The sequence below is a fragment of the Histomonas meleagridis genome, assembly GCF_020186115.1.
Source record: "Histomonas meleagridis strain 2922-C6/04-10x chromosome Unknown contig_30, whole genome shotgun sequence".
Lineage (NCBI taxonomy): Eukaryota > Parabasalia > Tritrichomonadida > Dientamoebidae > Histomonas > Histomonas meleagridis.
This window is the reverse complement of record NW_027150858.1, coordinates 754,944-770,005: the sequence shown is the minus strand read 5'-3', so window position 1 is coordinate 770,005 and position 15,062 is coordinate 754,944. Positions and strand designations below refer to the sequence as shown.

General features: G+C 26.8%; 2 protein-coding genes across 2 annotated transcripts; both read right to left on the bottom strand.

The window, feature by feature from the left end:
• Window positions 1-6,978: 6,978 nt before the first annotated feature.
• Window positions 6,979-11,634, bottom strand: GO595_004976 (dedicator of cytokinesis protein 10; the record flags this gene model as incomplete). The annotated part of the gene is made up of 2 exons (XM_067918167.1): window positions 6,979-8,800; window positions 10,316-11,634. 2 exons carry the CDS (start codon window positions 11,632-11,634, stop codon window positions 6,979-6,981), a joined length of 3,141 nt encoding a protein of 1,046 aa, XP_067774994.1.
• A 328-nt stretch (window positions 11,635-11,962) lies between these two features.
• GO595_004975 (uncharacterized protein) lies at window positions 11,963-14,623 on the bottom strand (the record flags this gene model as incomplete). Its single annotated transcript, XM_067918166.1, has 2 exons — window positions 11,963-12,561; window positions 13,345-14,623. The coding sequence occupies 2 exons, from the start codon at window positions 14,621-14,623 to the stop codon at window positions 11,963-11,965; spliced, it is 1,878 nt and encodes a 625-aa protein (XP_067774993.1).
• Between the last annotated feature and the right edge of the window lie 439 nt (window positions 14,624-15,062).

The following is a 15,062-nucleotide window of genomic DNA, read 5'->3' as shown; positions in this document are numbered from 1 at the left end:
TCTTAATAAAAATTATACTGAAAAAAAATATTTCAAAGATTATGGTCAATGTGTGCAAACATATTGTTAAACATAAGGAAGTTGTGATGATACGAAATCAGCTTTTGGCACTTCGGAATATTTATAAAGTTTGGCGGTGAATATATGAGTAATTAGCTGCTTTGCTTTGATGATAATACACGCAAATTTATTTTAAAAGGACATGTATTGATTTTTCTTATAAATTCTAATTATTTTAAAAATTATTATATATTAATAGTTACATTTATTAATAGCATATGTTAGTTTATAAATTCATTTTTGGAAAAGGTTTTATTCTATGCTTGAATAAAAATCAGAGTATGTTTTAATCGTATCCATAAAAAAGTATTAGGAAAAAGATGCTTTTTCAAGACGAAACATCTTTTAAAAGGCCGACTTTCCTAGGAAAAGATAAAGAACAATTCGTAAAATTTTCGTTTCGAAATAAAGTAATACCAGACAAACATTTTGATAAATTTTTTAAAATTATATATTTGTAATATATTCATTTTCTTTGAAGTCGTTGGCAAATGGATCTTCTTCGATTTTACTGAGATTTAGAAGATTAATGTTATCTATAGCTTCTTCGTTTTCAGTTTCATGATATTCATTAGTGACAATTTCTTCATTCGCTTTTTGTGTTATTTGTTGATGCTTATGAAGAATTATAAGAATAAGAACAATAAGAATTATAACTACTAAAAGACTTACACTAACAGAAATAATTATAACAGAATTTTTATTTTCTTGATTGTTATTATTTTGATTTTGATAAAAAACAGTATAAAATCCTGTGTAATATGAAATATATGAAAAATAATTAATAACAGTATATTCATATGAAATAATGATAGTTTTAGTATATGAATATATCGAATTATTTATAAAAACACTGATAGTATGAGTAATAAGCGTTTTCGGAATAATTGTATTTGTAATTGATTGTGTAAATATTAATGTAATAATATAAGTTTCATCAAATCCTTTTGAAGATATAAATGTATTCGATTTAGAAAATGTATTACTTCTTAGTGTAAATGTATTTGACTTCGAATATGTGTTACTTTGCGAAAATGATTCTGAATTTGTGAATGTGTGCGTTGCCCACCGATACGGATTACATCCGTCAATTGGTGTACCTTTGATTACATTATATGATCCAAACGTATCTCCTTTATATAAATCTGATGTCATAACATTTGTTGTTGATGCTCCATAGAAAATATTCTCGGCGATGTTGTCTGGTGACTCATAACCCAAAAAATAAATACATTTGAGATTTGTGCAACCACCAAATGCATAATCACCAATAAATGTTACATTTTCTCCAATTATAATTGTATATAATTTAGAACTAAATTCAAATGCACTGGTTTCAATAGATGTAACAAAATTTGTTATTGTAATATTCATTAATGAACATTTATAAAATGAATAACTTCCAATAGTTTTAATCGATTTTGGAATGTAAAATGTTTCATTTTGTTTTCCTAATGGATAACAAATGATCGTAGTAATTCCTTTATTATAAAGAATACCTTTTTTATCTTTAAAATATTCATTCCCTTCTAAAACGTGAATATTGTTAAGTGATGTACATTCAGAAAAAACACGTGGTCCAATTGTTGTTACTGAATTTGGTATTGTAATATTCATTAATGTACTACACCCATTAAATGCAGAATCTCCAATTGTTATAACATTGTTTCCAATAACAACTGTGTTCAATTGAGAACATAAACAAAATGCAAAATCTCCAATTGTTATAACATTGTTCCCAATGATAACTGTTTTTAATTTAGAACATGATTGAAATGAATTATTTCCAATCGTATTTATATTATAAAAATTCAGCTGAGTATAAAGAAGTCCATTTTGAAAATTCATTTGCTTCCATATTTTCAATATTATATTGAATAATAATATGTTCTGTTTCTTCTTTATATTCACCTCTTGATTCATATTCACTTGAATTAGTTATAATAAGAGTTTTATTCGTTTCATTAAATATTTCTTTCGATCGAATAAAAAAAATTATAAATAATATTGGAATGATTTGATATTTAATTTTCTCTTTTTTATATTTATTATTAAATGTTTTTAAATATTTAATCATAATAACGGCAGTAATAAATAAAGATAATAAAATTATAAAATGATAATGAAAATAAATATTAATAATATTTTGATAAAAATTTTTTAGTAAAACTTTTGTTAAACTTGTTTTATTTAATGATAATGATGTATTATAATATGTTAATATTGATGACAAATTGAATAAAAATTTAAAGACTTGATGATTCTTAAAATTTTGAATAAAAGAAATATAAAAATTAGAAAGGAATGAAAAATGATTATTTTTAACGTACACGATCTTCATAAAACCATTAAATTTGATATTTGAAAAATTTTTAAGAATCAACAAATTTTTGAAATGTTGTATAAATAATTTCCCAAACATTATTAAATTTTGTGACATTTTTTGGATTTGAGATGGTATTTGAACATGAATAGTCATTAACAGAAGACAGACTAGCATCGAAGAAAATTTAGATTGAGGCAAAAAGGTTATTTTACGAATTGATTGAAAATTAAATTGTCAATCAATTATTGATATAAAAAAGCTTTTTCATATAATGTTTACGACGGATTTCGAATGTGTCATAAATCGCTTTTTGATAACTTTATAAATGAATAAACAATTTTGATATAAAAAAATTGAATATAAAACGTTTTCCTAACGTTAGCTAAATTTTCCACACTCAAATCCAAAATCTTTTTCAATGCCAATGTGTGTTCTGTTAATGACTATTCATGTTCAAATGCCATTCCAAATTCAAAAAATGTCACAAAATTTAATAATGTTTGGAAAATTATTTTTACAACATTTTCAAAATTTGTTGATTCTTAAAAATTTTTCAAATATCAAATTTAATGGTTTTATGAAGATCGTGTACGTTAAAAATAATCATTTTTCATTCCTTTCTAATTTTTATATTTCTTTTATTCAAAATTTTAAGAATTATCAAGTCTTTAAATTTTTATTCAATTTGTCATCAATATTAACATATTATAATACATCATTATCATTAAATAAAACAAGTTTAACAAAAGTTTTACTAAAAAATTTTTATCAAAATATTATTAATATTTATTTTCATTATCATTTTATAATTTTATTATCTTTAATTATTACTATCGTTATTATGATGAAATATTTAAAAACACTTAATAATAAATATAAAAAAGAGAAAATGAAATCTCAAATCATTCCAATATTACTTATAATTTTTTTTATTCAATCAAAAGAAATATTTAATGAAACGAATAAAACTCTTATTATAACTAATTCGAGTGAATATGATACGAAAGATTCATATAAATCTAGGACAGAACATCTTATTATTCAATGTAATATTGAAAATATGGAAGCAAATGAATTTATAGAATGGACTTCATTATTCTCAGCTGAATTTTATAATTTAAATACGATTGGAAGCAATTCATTTCAATCATCTCAATTGAACACAGTTATCATTGGAAACAATGTTATAACAATTGGAGATTCTGCATTTCGTTTATGTTCTTCATTAATAAATATTTCAATGTCAAATTCAGTTACAATAATTAAAAAATCTGCATTTTATGGGTGTAGTTCATTAATAAATATTACTATACCAAATTCAGTGACAACAATTGAATCACGCGCATTTTCTGAATGTACATCACTTAACAATATTCACGTTTTAGAAGGGAATGAATATTTTAAAGATAAAGAAGGTATTCTTTATGATAAAGGAACTACTACGATCATTTGTTATCCATCAGGAAAACAAAATGAAACATTTGACATTCCAAAATCAATTAAAACTATTGGAAGTTATTCATTTTTTAAATGTTCATTAACTAATATTACAATAACAAATTTTGTTACATCAATTGAAAATAATGCATTTGAATATAGTTCTAATTTAGGTACAATTATAATTGGAGAAAATGTAACATTTATTGGTGAATATGCATTTGGTAATTGTGAAAATCTCAAATGTATTTATTTTTTGGGTTATGAATCATCAGAAGGCATCGCCGAGAATATTTTCTATGGAGCATCAACAACAAATGTTATGACATCAGATTTATATAAAGGAGATACGTTTGGATCATATAATGTAATCAAAGGTACACCAATTGACGGATGTAATCCGTATCGGTGGGCAACGCACACATTCACAAATTCAGAATCATTTTCGCAAAGTAATACATATTCGAAGTCAAATGCATTCACTAAATCGAATACATTTACACGAACTAATACAATTTTCAAATCGAATTCTTTCACTAAATCAAATGCACACACGCAAAGTAACGCATATTCATATTCTATAACAAATTATATATCTATTACCCAGACATTACTCGTCGACAACACATTTTTGTCTCACACAATATTCGTTACTGTGATCAATTCCACATACACTTACTATTACACCCAATCTATTTATTACGAATACACAATATGTTTTTATACCACATATTATTACGACTTTACTTATTTCGTTCTGACATATCTTCAGTCCACTGAACAAAACGAAGCGCTTTCATCGAAAGTCATCGTTGGCATTGTCTGCGGCGCAGTCGCATTTGTTCTTATCGTCATTGGACTTGTTATCTTCATAATTCGAAACAACAAAAGTGAAATTTCACCCACAAAATCGCAAATACATTCGCAGTCATCAGAATGTACAAAAGTTGAACAAGTTAACACTGAGTTCAACACGTTAATTGCGAATGAAGAAGATGACCAATGGATATAAATGATATCTTCGAGACGATTTTGTGGAACTTATTTTATATTTTAAAAAAGGAATTTTACCAGTTCAATTGGAATACGATTTTACAATAAATTATACTGGTGTTGGTATTTGTTTTTTATGTTTTGTGTGTACAAATTATAATTTAATTTTTATAAAATAATTCAAAAGTTTTCTTGAGTATTTGTTTTGGGAATTGATTTTGGATTTGTTGGTATTGTATTTTAAATTATTACATTTTGCATCCTCAGATTAGAAATGTAATGTTAAGCATTAATGATAAATATCACAGAACGAGTAAGATGTGAAACCTATTAAAAAAGCAAAAATTTGTACAGGAAAAAACAGAAATTTTAGAAACAATGAAATTACTTTTTGAATATGTATGAGTTGATATTAATAAATATTTATTTGTTATATTTAAGATATGTTCAAAATAATATTTGGAAATTGTATACATTATTTAAAACAATACTTATGATTGTGTCTGAAAAAGATAATATAGAAATCGTTAGATTACTTCTTGAACAAAAGAGAATTAATATTAATATTAAAAGCATTTATTTGTTTTATTCAAATAATTTGAAATTTGGAAATCATTTAAAATATTTTAAACAGCATATATGCTTGAAAAAGATTATTTAGTTGATGATTAACTTTCTTAAATAATTGTCAGTTATAATTATATGAAAATAAGAAAGTAGTGTGAAAAATATAGGAGGTGGAAAAAGTCTTTGCGCGAGCTTTTTTTTATGTAATGAAGTTATTTAATAAGAAATTGAAATATATTATTAAATAGTACATGTTCTAAATGAATTATTTTTTAAAATAAAACTAAGGCATTTTATTTACTAGTTCAAATAAAATTCATACAAGAAAAGTGGATTGTCAGAAAAAACGTTAAACATTTTCAATGAATGAAACTCAGGTTGAAATCCGCGCAGTTATCAACTCCCTTTGGAAAAAAGGATTAGATAATTCTATCATATATAGTGAGTTGCTTGATGTATATAAAAATGATGCACCCGCATTAAGAACTATTCAAGATAGAACAAAAAAGTTACGAGAAGGAACATGTACGATTTTTGATCTTCCCAGAAAAGGAAGACCAGAAAGAACCGATTTAGAGCCAAAAATCAGAAATTTTTTAACGTCAAACCCTTATGCAAGTACCAAAAAAAATTGCTAAAATTACAAATGCTGATATAAAAACTGTGAAAAAATATTTTAATAAACAAATTACAAATGAGGAAGGTAAATTTCAAATGGGTACCACATTTACTTACTGAAGAAATTAAGGCAAAAAGGGTGCATATTGCAAAGGAATTATTAGAATTTTTAACAACTGCAAACGAGCGAAAGATAAGGATGATTCTTACACAAGATGAAACATGGGTATACTTTGTAAACCCTAGAAATACAATGTGGTTAGAATCAAGGCAGCCTTGTCCGCAAAAAGTCAAACAAACTATTGGAGCGAAAAAAGCAATAATATCTGTTATTTGGGGAATAACAGGTATTAAATCAATTACAATGCTTCCGCTCGATAGAAAATTTAATAGGGAGTTTTTTGCGGAAGTTGTTCTTGAAGATTTAGCTCAAAAAATCAAAACAAAAGGATACTTTTTACATTTACATAATGCAAGACCACATTTGGTTGCTCAAAAATTCAATGATTTAGGCATAAAAAGACTTGATCATCCTCCGTACGAACCGGATCTAGCTTCTTCGGACTTTTTTCTCTTTGGGTATGTTAAAAAGTTACTAGAAGGATGTGAATTTCAGAATGAAAATGAACTTTTGGAAAAAGTGACTGAATTGCTATACAATATACCAAAAGATATATTTAAATCCGTGTATAATGAATGGATGAACCGACTTTTCATGGTAATTGAAAACCAAGGGGAGTACATTAATTAGCAATAATTAAAAAAATATTTACTTAATTATTTTGAATAAAAAAATTCGCACGCAAAGACTTTTTCCACCCCCTATACTTATAACATGTTATCATTTCAAAATTGCATTGTAAATTTGTAGTGCCCCTAAATCGATCATCTTAATGTTTAATCATCAAGTACGATGACATAATATCATATTCGCACAAATATACAATTAACAAAAATTATTTTAAATTTTCTTTTATTTAGAAGAAGTTATTAGCTCTATCACTTTTACCCTGATAAGGTTCGTCTGTGACTTTACTCAATCCGTATTGTTCCAAGAAATCATTCACATTCTTAAAACACACATTCACAGACTGTTCGAACTTATCGTGATTCGGCAATGACAACTTACAGCAGAACATCATTTGCATTGCCTTCACATATTTCTCTCTCATTTTACTCGCTAAACTCAGAGTTAACTCATTCTCATTATTTCTCAACAAATTCAAAATCCTTTTCGCCCCTTCCAAAGTACCGCTAACAACTTTAACAAGTTTATGTGCATCCGGACCAAACAATTCATCGGCCTTTAAATCTTTATCATCGAAATTATTATATTCGAACCAATCTTCAACTTCTTTACAAACAACATCTAAAGCATCACAATAATCATTAATGTTATCATTAACCAATTCCGAAAACTTAACAATTTTTTCTTGATAATCATTAATTGAAGTATACATTCGATAGTGAGGTGAATAATTTGCCGTTGTCACGTAAACCATTGAAATACTGTCAAAATAACCATTCAAATCAGCTTTCGTTTTGAATTTGTTCCAACAATGTTTAAATTCACCATCGATAATACAATCATTATTATCCATAGGTTCTAAAGGTATTATACATATACCAGGTTCATTACAATTCTTTGAATTATGGTTTCTACAAATATTTATAGGTACGTTTAAATAACGTTCTTGTTTTGATAAATAATTTTTCATATTTTCATTAATAACATTATCATCTTCATTATTATCATTACCAATACAATATACAGATCTTATAACTTGTTGATTTGATTGTCTTTCTTCGATTAAATAAAATGAAAGTGGAAGCTCTAACGTCTTCTTAACGTTCGACACGTTAATCAAATCGAATACTTTACTTAAGTTATCGAACACTTTTGAAAGTTGTTCTTTATTATTAGCGATTTTAACGAGTCTCATTTCCATTGATAAAATTGGTCTTAATGAGTAATATAACTTTGCCTTTTTTCCATAGTCTATAGCACGTTCGAATTCTTCAATTAAGAAGTTATAGGTAAACTTATTTAATAAGCCTAACGAATTTTTGTCCATATTTTCATATTCGATTTGTACTTCAGGTAATACTTCAGGCATAAAACTAAAGTCAATATATAATTGTTTGTTTGGATATATATATTTTGGAAATGTGTTTAAATTCGGCTGAACAATTGTTAAATGATTTGAGTTATCTTTATCAACTTTAATTTTAGGGTAATCGAAAAGTTTTCGATTTAAGAATGAATAAGCACTTAATGATAATGCAATGATATGAATTTGTGTAATGAACGCAGATACATAATCATTGTTATCGACATTAATTCGTAAACATTCTTGAAGCCATTTAAGTCTCATTGTCGGTAACTTATGATATTGATCAGCAATTTCCATTGCCATTTTACAATTAATTTCCGGCGGATAAATTGATGTCTTTTGTTCTTCAACTACAGATACAATTTTTTGTGCGACTTCTAATCGATTATTTAATTGATTAACAAAGTCAACGTTTTCCATTAAACTTGTTAAATCAATACATATCTCTAAGAATTGTTGATATAATACTATACGTTCAATATTAACATCTAATAATATATATGTTAACGCATCTAATGTATCTAATGTCGATAATACAACTGAACCATTTTGTTTAAAGTCACATATGAATTGATAAAAGATTAATGAAGTGGCCATACAACGTGTTGAGTTTAAGTTGTTATTAATCTTTTCTAATAATAACTCAATTAAACTCCGTTGACAATGTTGATGTTCCATAAATTTACTTAAGAAACTTACGAAATATTTATAATTCTTCGAAGTTTGAATCGGATCTAATAAAACAGATATTAAATGTACAACATTAGTTTGTGAGTTAATTTTTAAGACATCAAATACACAAGTTAAGAAATGGAATATAATTTTTGTTAATAAACTAAATAAATTTTCTTTTGTCTCGATTTCAGAGTTGATGACAATTTTAGCTAATGATTCAAATAATGAAATTGTTTGTTGTTGTGATGAAACTATAAAGAAATTCGTCAATATTTTCGAGTCATTATTTTTAATTAAATATAATAAAAATGGTACTAAATTCATTTGTATTGAAGGATTCGCTTTTAATATCGGATTATCGATTTCATTTAATATGATTTGTATTAATGGAGATAATGAATATGCAATATATGAAGATATTTCATCTGAAAATGATTCTAAGATTGGACATAATCTTGCAAAAAATTCACATCCTAATTTAACTGCTTCTAAATCATTTGACTTTAATATATATGTAAACGCAGAAAAGATTTGCGATTGTAATGTATTAAATGGTGAAATAGGTGCATCTAATTGTAATATTTGTGTTTGCATTGTACATAATAATATTAATAATGATGAATATGAAAATGGATTTAAAAATGTTAAAAAAGTTTTCGAGACTTGTGCTATTGATAAATTATATTCACGTGACCAAATTCGTATGTTTTTAATTGTCGTACGTATTACACTTGATATGTCTTTAATTTCAAAGAGATTTATTGATGAGAATATTAAGTTACTAAATGATGAAACAATTTGTTTAACTTTAAGAATATTATTACCACAATTTGGTATGAAATTTGAAATTTCTAAATAAAACTTAATTAATATATCTGGTTTTAATTGTTCATTATTCGATACATTATTTAATAATATGATAAACAAATCTAAAAAGATATGTAATGAATAAAAGATCTTTTCATATGTTAATTGGAATTCTTCTGTTTCTGAATAATGTGAATTTGTTTTCTTATGTAAACCTTTTTTAATTGTAATTTCTTCACGTTGTTTTTTAGATAATGGAGATTCTATTAATTGATTTCGACTTTTTATAGTTTTAACAGATTGTGTAAAACAAAAACAAATTGCTTCTATTAAATGAATATTATTACCTAATAAATTAGGATCACAAATAGTTTTTATCCAATTACATAATACATCTGAAATTTGTTCATTAGTTTGTTGATTACCTACTTCATAAATGAAGTTAATTAAATATACATATGATTTATATGATAATGTTGATAATACTTTTGTAAAAATTGGTATTAATTGTTGATATCGAACTTCATTTGGTATTTCTAATATTACTTTTGTTATGTTTTCAGTGTCTTCTGTTTGTAACGTTGATAACTTCATAAGTTTCTCAGGTAAAAATAAAGCTGATGGTAAAAATACATGACATGAATAAAATGTTTTCTTTGGCGCTTTTAAATGTGTTAAATAATCTTTGGAGATGTTCTTTGGATTACATAGTCCATACTTTTGTTCACGTTGTGTTGTTGAATTTAATGGTATTATTCCAGTTTTATATAAAATCATTGGCGAATCTTCTTTATCAAAACTGATTGTATATACTGCAAAGATTATATGTGAATTAGGTGTAAATTGTTTGTTTGCAAAGATACGTATTGTGTCTGGAAATGTAATTTCATTCCCTGATAACATCGCTGATGATGTATATGAACTTTGTAATTTTAAATTAGATGATATAAAACCAATCTTCCCTTCAAGAGATTTGTCGATTTTAATTTGCTCATGTTGTAAGAAAAATTTTATAAGTAAATAACATTTCTTTGGAGGTTTGGCAAAAGTGAGGTGAAAATTGCTGACGGTTATGATCGGCGATGGGAAATATGGTGGTGGATGAAGTGGCATAGAGATTAGATTCTCATTCTTGCCTTCACTCCATGTATAACTAAAGCCTGTCTCTGGTATTTCTGATATAGAGATTTTGATGTTAGAACGAACTTGAATGTATCCATTAGCATTATTATTGATAATGCCATTAATAGCAGTATAAACATCAGATGTGGTTATAGTTGCCCAAGAATGATCTGAAGTTTCAAATGAGGATGATGCAATAAATTCATTCTTACTATCAAAAAGAGGCATTAGTGCTATAGCAAATGGAATTCGTAGTGTCTTACGAATCTTTTGGAGAAAACATGCAAGACCAATATTTTGATTTCGAATTAAAATCATATGAACAATTTGTACAAGAGTTTGACCAAAAGCACACTTACCATCAGTTACTACTTCGAAAAATAGTGGTTCACTTATGGGTTGAGGATTTTTTAAATTGTATAATTGAATGTATCCACCAATTGGTTCGTTAAGTTCTGGTACATTTATTGAAAAGTCCGAAATAGAAAATGATTCGAAGCGCCAAAGTGGTTTTTGAGCCTTTTGTGAATATTGATCAAGTTTAAGATTTACATCAACTGAAGGTTGGAAAACAGAAGAAATAGGCGCAATTGGTTTGCTTGGCTTTGGGTCAGTGATTCTTGTGAAGTATAATTCTACTTTTTCAGGGTCAATTTTCATTTGAAAATTCTTTTCACTTTCATCTGGATGAATTTCATTAGTTACTGGCTTTATATTTATTTCCGGTGTATTTCTAGATATTTGGTAATGATATTTCATTGGATTTTGAGTGAAAGTAGCCTTAGCCCAAGAGTTATTCATATCATAATGTTCAGGTAAGAGACAACGAATCATTTCTTTATGTTCCTTTGGAATTTGCTTGAGAGATGTTTCATTTTTTAATTCATCATATGCCTCAAGAAGGGTTGTAGCCATCTCAATTTGTTTCCACCTTGTTTGTTTATAAATGTAAACTTCTCAATTCCCATAATACACAGGTCTCAATTTTTTGATATCATCTTTTTGTATTCAAAATGAAATGACGTCAATTCAAACGAATTTATGAAAAAATTGAATGGATTTTTCTGATATCGATGGTTTTAATCTGCGTTTTTTAGTAAAATACATTTTCATTAAAAAAATTTTAACATTTTTAATCAAATAAATAAATGTCCTCATTTAAATAGTTTTCTTTTTTTAAAAAAAAAAAAAAAAAAATCGAAATGTTTTATCTTTTAGTATTTGATTATTATTCCCCACATTTTTATTTTGTAAATGTTTTGATAAGTGATCTCGATGATTTTTCATCACCTAAATGCTTTGATAAAGCATTTTGGAATTCACTGAACTCGTCTTTCTTTAATTTTCGTGCAGTTGTAATGAATTCTTGAAGCAAATCTTTCATTTGCGTATTATTTTTATAGATCGAATTTCTCATCTTATACATTGTCACAAGCTTACCTATCGAAGGTAATAAGATTTCGATGATTTGTTTCTTCAGTTCGTTACCATCTTTACTTTGGAATATTTCAATGGAAAACGAAAGTAAATTCTTAAGAGAAGTTATATGATCTTTGTTAGCTATCGAAGTCATTATTGTTTTAACATTTGGGATTTTAATTGCATCCAATAATACATTATGATTTGATGTAAGTTGTAAAAAGAAATTCCAACTTTTTTGTGAAATATTTGGATTTGAATCCAAGAAATGTGATGCGACACTTTCCATGAATGGTTTAATTTGTGACATTGTTAAACAACATGTCTTATCTTTAGACAATTGTTCTAATGCTTTAATTTGTTCATGATATATGATCGAATCTTCTGCTTTTAATCCTTGACATACTGCAGCGACTGTTTTCACTAATAACGTCTGAAAAGTGCTCTCTTTATAATCTTTAATGAAATCAGTGAGTGTTAATATTGAAGCTATAGATTCTGATGTTGACACAACGTTTTTGTTCTCATTTAATGCTGTTAGTTCTAAAACTTTCAATAATTCTTTAGCATCAATTGGCAATTTAAGTCGTTTACATCTTTTAATAATATAATGATTAATTGACACAAGTAAATAATAAGTTGATAATGTTGCATCTTTTAATATTTTTGGTTTCATTAAACTTATACAATATTCTAAAAAGATTTTGGATGCAGTAACTAAAGCATTACCATGTATTATTGTTTGAACTACAATTGGATTTTGTTTTGAGATTTTATTTATCCATTTAATATAATTCGTACCAAGTATTATTTGATGTATTTGTAATGAATCACATTGTAATAACATTAATAACATCGTAGTTTCTTTCTTACGAATTGTATTTAATAATTTTTCATCTTTCAGTTGGCGTAATATATCAAATGTTAAAGTATGTAATATTTGAACGACATCAAATGAAAGATTTGCATTTTGACATTTGACAATTAAATCATTAAATATATTTAACAAATAATAGAAATTGATTTGTTGTCCAAATGTACTTTCATTTTCTGCACGATATAACACAAAGTCAGATCGTATTGTCGATAATAAACATTTAACAAAATCATAAAATAAAGTGGTCGATCCATGTTGTGATATAAATGTATAAAATAATTTTGTTTCATGATATGATGCTATAAATCCACGGAATAAAAGTGATACACGTCGTTCATATTTTTGTTCAACATAATTCCTCATTCCTAAAATATATTTGATCTTAGATGTATCACTAATATATTTCTCAAAGTTCTCCATAAATGTTAATCCATTTCCCATCTTTTGTTTCATCGATTCAACAATTTGTTCAAGGGAATAACTGAATTGTAAAAATGTGCGAATAAATTCATCATTAACATCATTTTCTTGTTCGAAATCAATTTTGACGCTACGTTCGATCTTAATTTTAATGTTATTAAGTGGCATACATATTGGTGCTGATGAATTAATATGTTCAAGAATATATCCATATTGTGAAAATTCTTCAATAAATGGATTAACTTTTTCGACTTTGACTCGTGAACTACGTCGTGTTTTAGTATGACGAGAATGATGCGATTTACGTTTCTTAATGTTATCAAACGATTTCTTGAAATCTGATGAAATCGGAGCCTTCTTCCATTCATCGAGATTAACGGGCTCAAACTGTAAAAGTGGAGATTTGAGTGGCACTTTTTCCTCTTTGGGAATGATGTCCAATGATGCAATGTTCTCGAATTGATTCGGCGGGATAAGAGGATTGTGGATAAAGGAAGACGCAAGGCTTGCCCATCGAACAAAGGTTTGCTCATACTCTTCAAATGAATCAAATGTTATCGCTTCTGGTTCTTGTGGAATCATTTGTGATTGCCATTGTGATTCTGATGATATATGATGCTTATAAAGAATTGCTGGACGATGAGGAACTTGTTCTGGGAATTGGCCTTCGGGATCAATCGGTTGTTTAAGAAATAGAAGTTTAACCATTTCATTATAATTGGTTGGTAACAAATTCCAGGTGTCAACTTTGAACGTCTTAAACCTGCCGCTCAACGGGAGCTTGGCTTCTTCTTTGCTCCATATCTTTGGCATTTGAGGAAGATAAAATTGACCTGAAACAGGAAAAGGAAGTCTTAACGTGGAGTAATGGGAACGGGCGCGATCATACCATTTGTCTACTGCATTAGAATAATCTTCCTTTGAAAAATAATTTTCCGGATTTGGAAATTCTAAATCTGTTTCATCGTTGATATTATAAACAGCAGGGACTTTCTGATGAGTAATCGCGTCAGTGTAAAATTTGTCTGAATTTACGTTTAACTTTTCGATTTTATTGTAATATTTGTCGTACGCATTTTGGGAAGAATCAATATACACTGGGAAGTTATTGCCATCTGATTCTTGAATTGTGGCGTCTTTAATTAAGTTCATTGAATATTCCTGACCAAGAGTTGTGCTTCCCTCCATATCGTGGATAACTTGACAACAATAGTACCTGTAAACTATTTAAATGGATTAACGGACTTCAACCCTCAAAATTGTTACAATTGAAAACGCCAACTTTTCTTAAGTTTATCTTTTTGAGAGATATTTTTTTTTGACACTTCAAAGCTTCATCACATCTTTTCCCAAAATGATTTTTTATCTATATTAATGAAGCCAAATTATTAGGAATACTTTTAACTACCAATAATTATTATTAGCACAACATTTTCCCTTCAATCATTTTGTGATTATGTAATGAATTTTTTTTTATTGAATAATTTCTATATTAATATTTAATCACAAATGAAAATCTCTTTATTTCAAATTATATTTGAAGTTTTTATCGTGAAAAAAAAAATCATTTATTATTTATATCAAATATATATGGAAATTATTAGCATAAGATTATAATGAGTTTTAT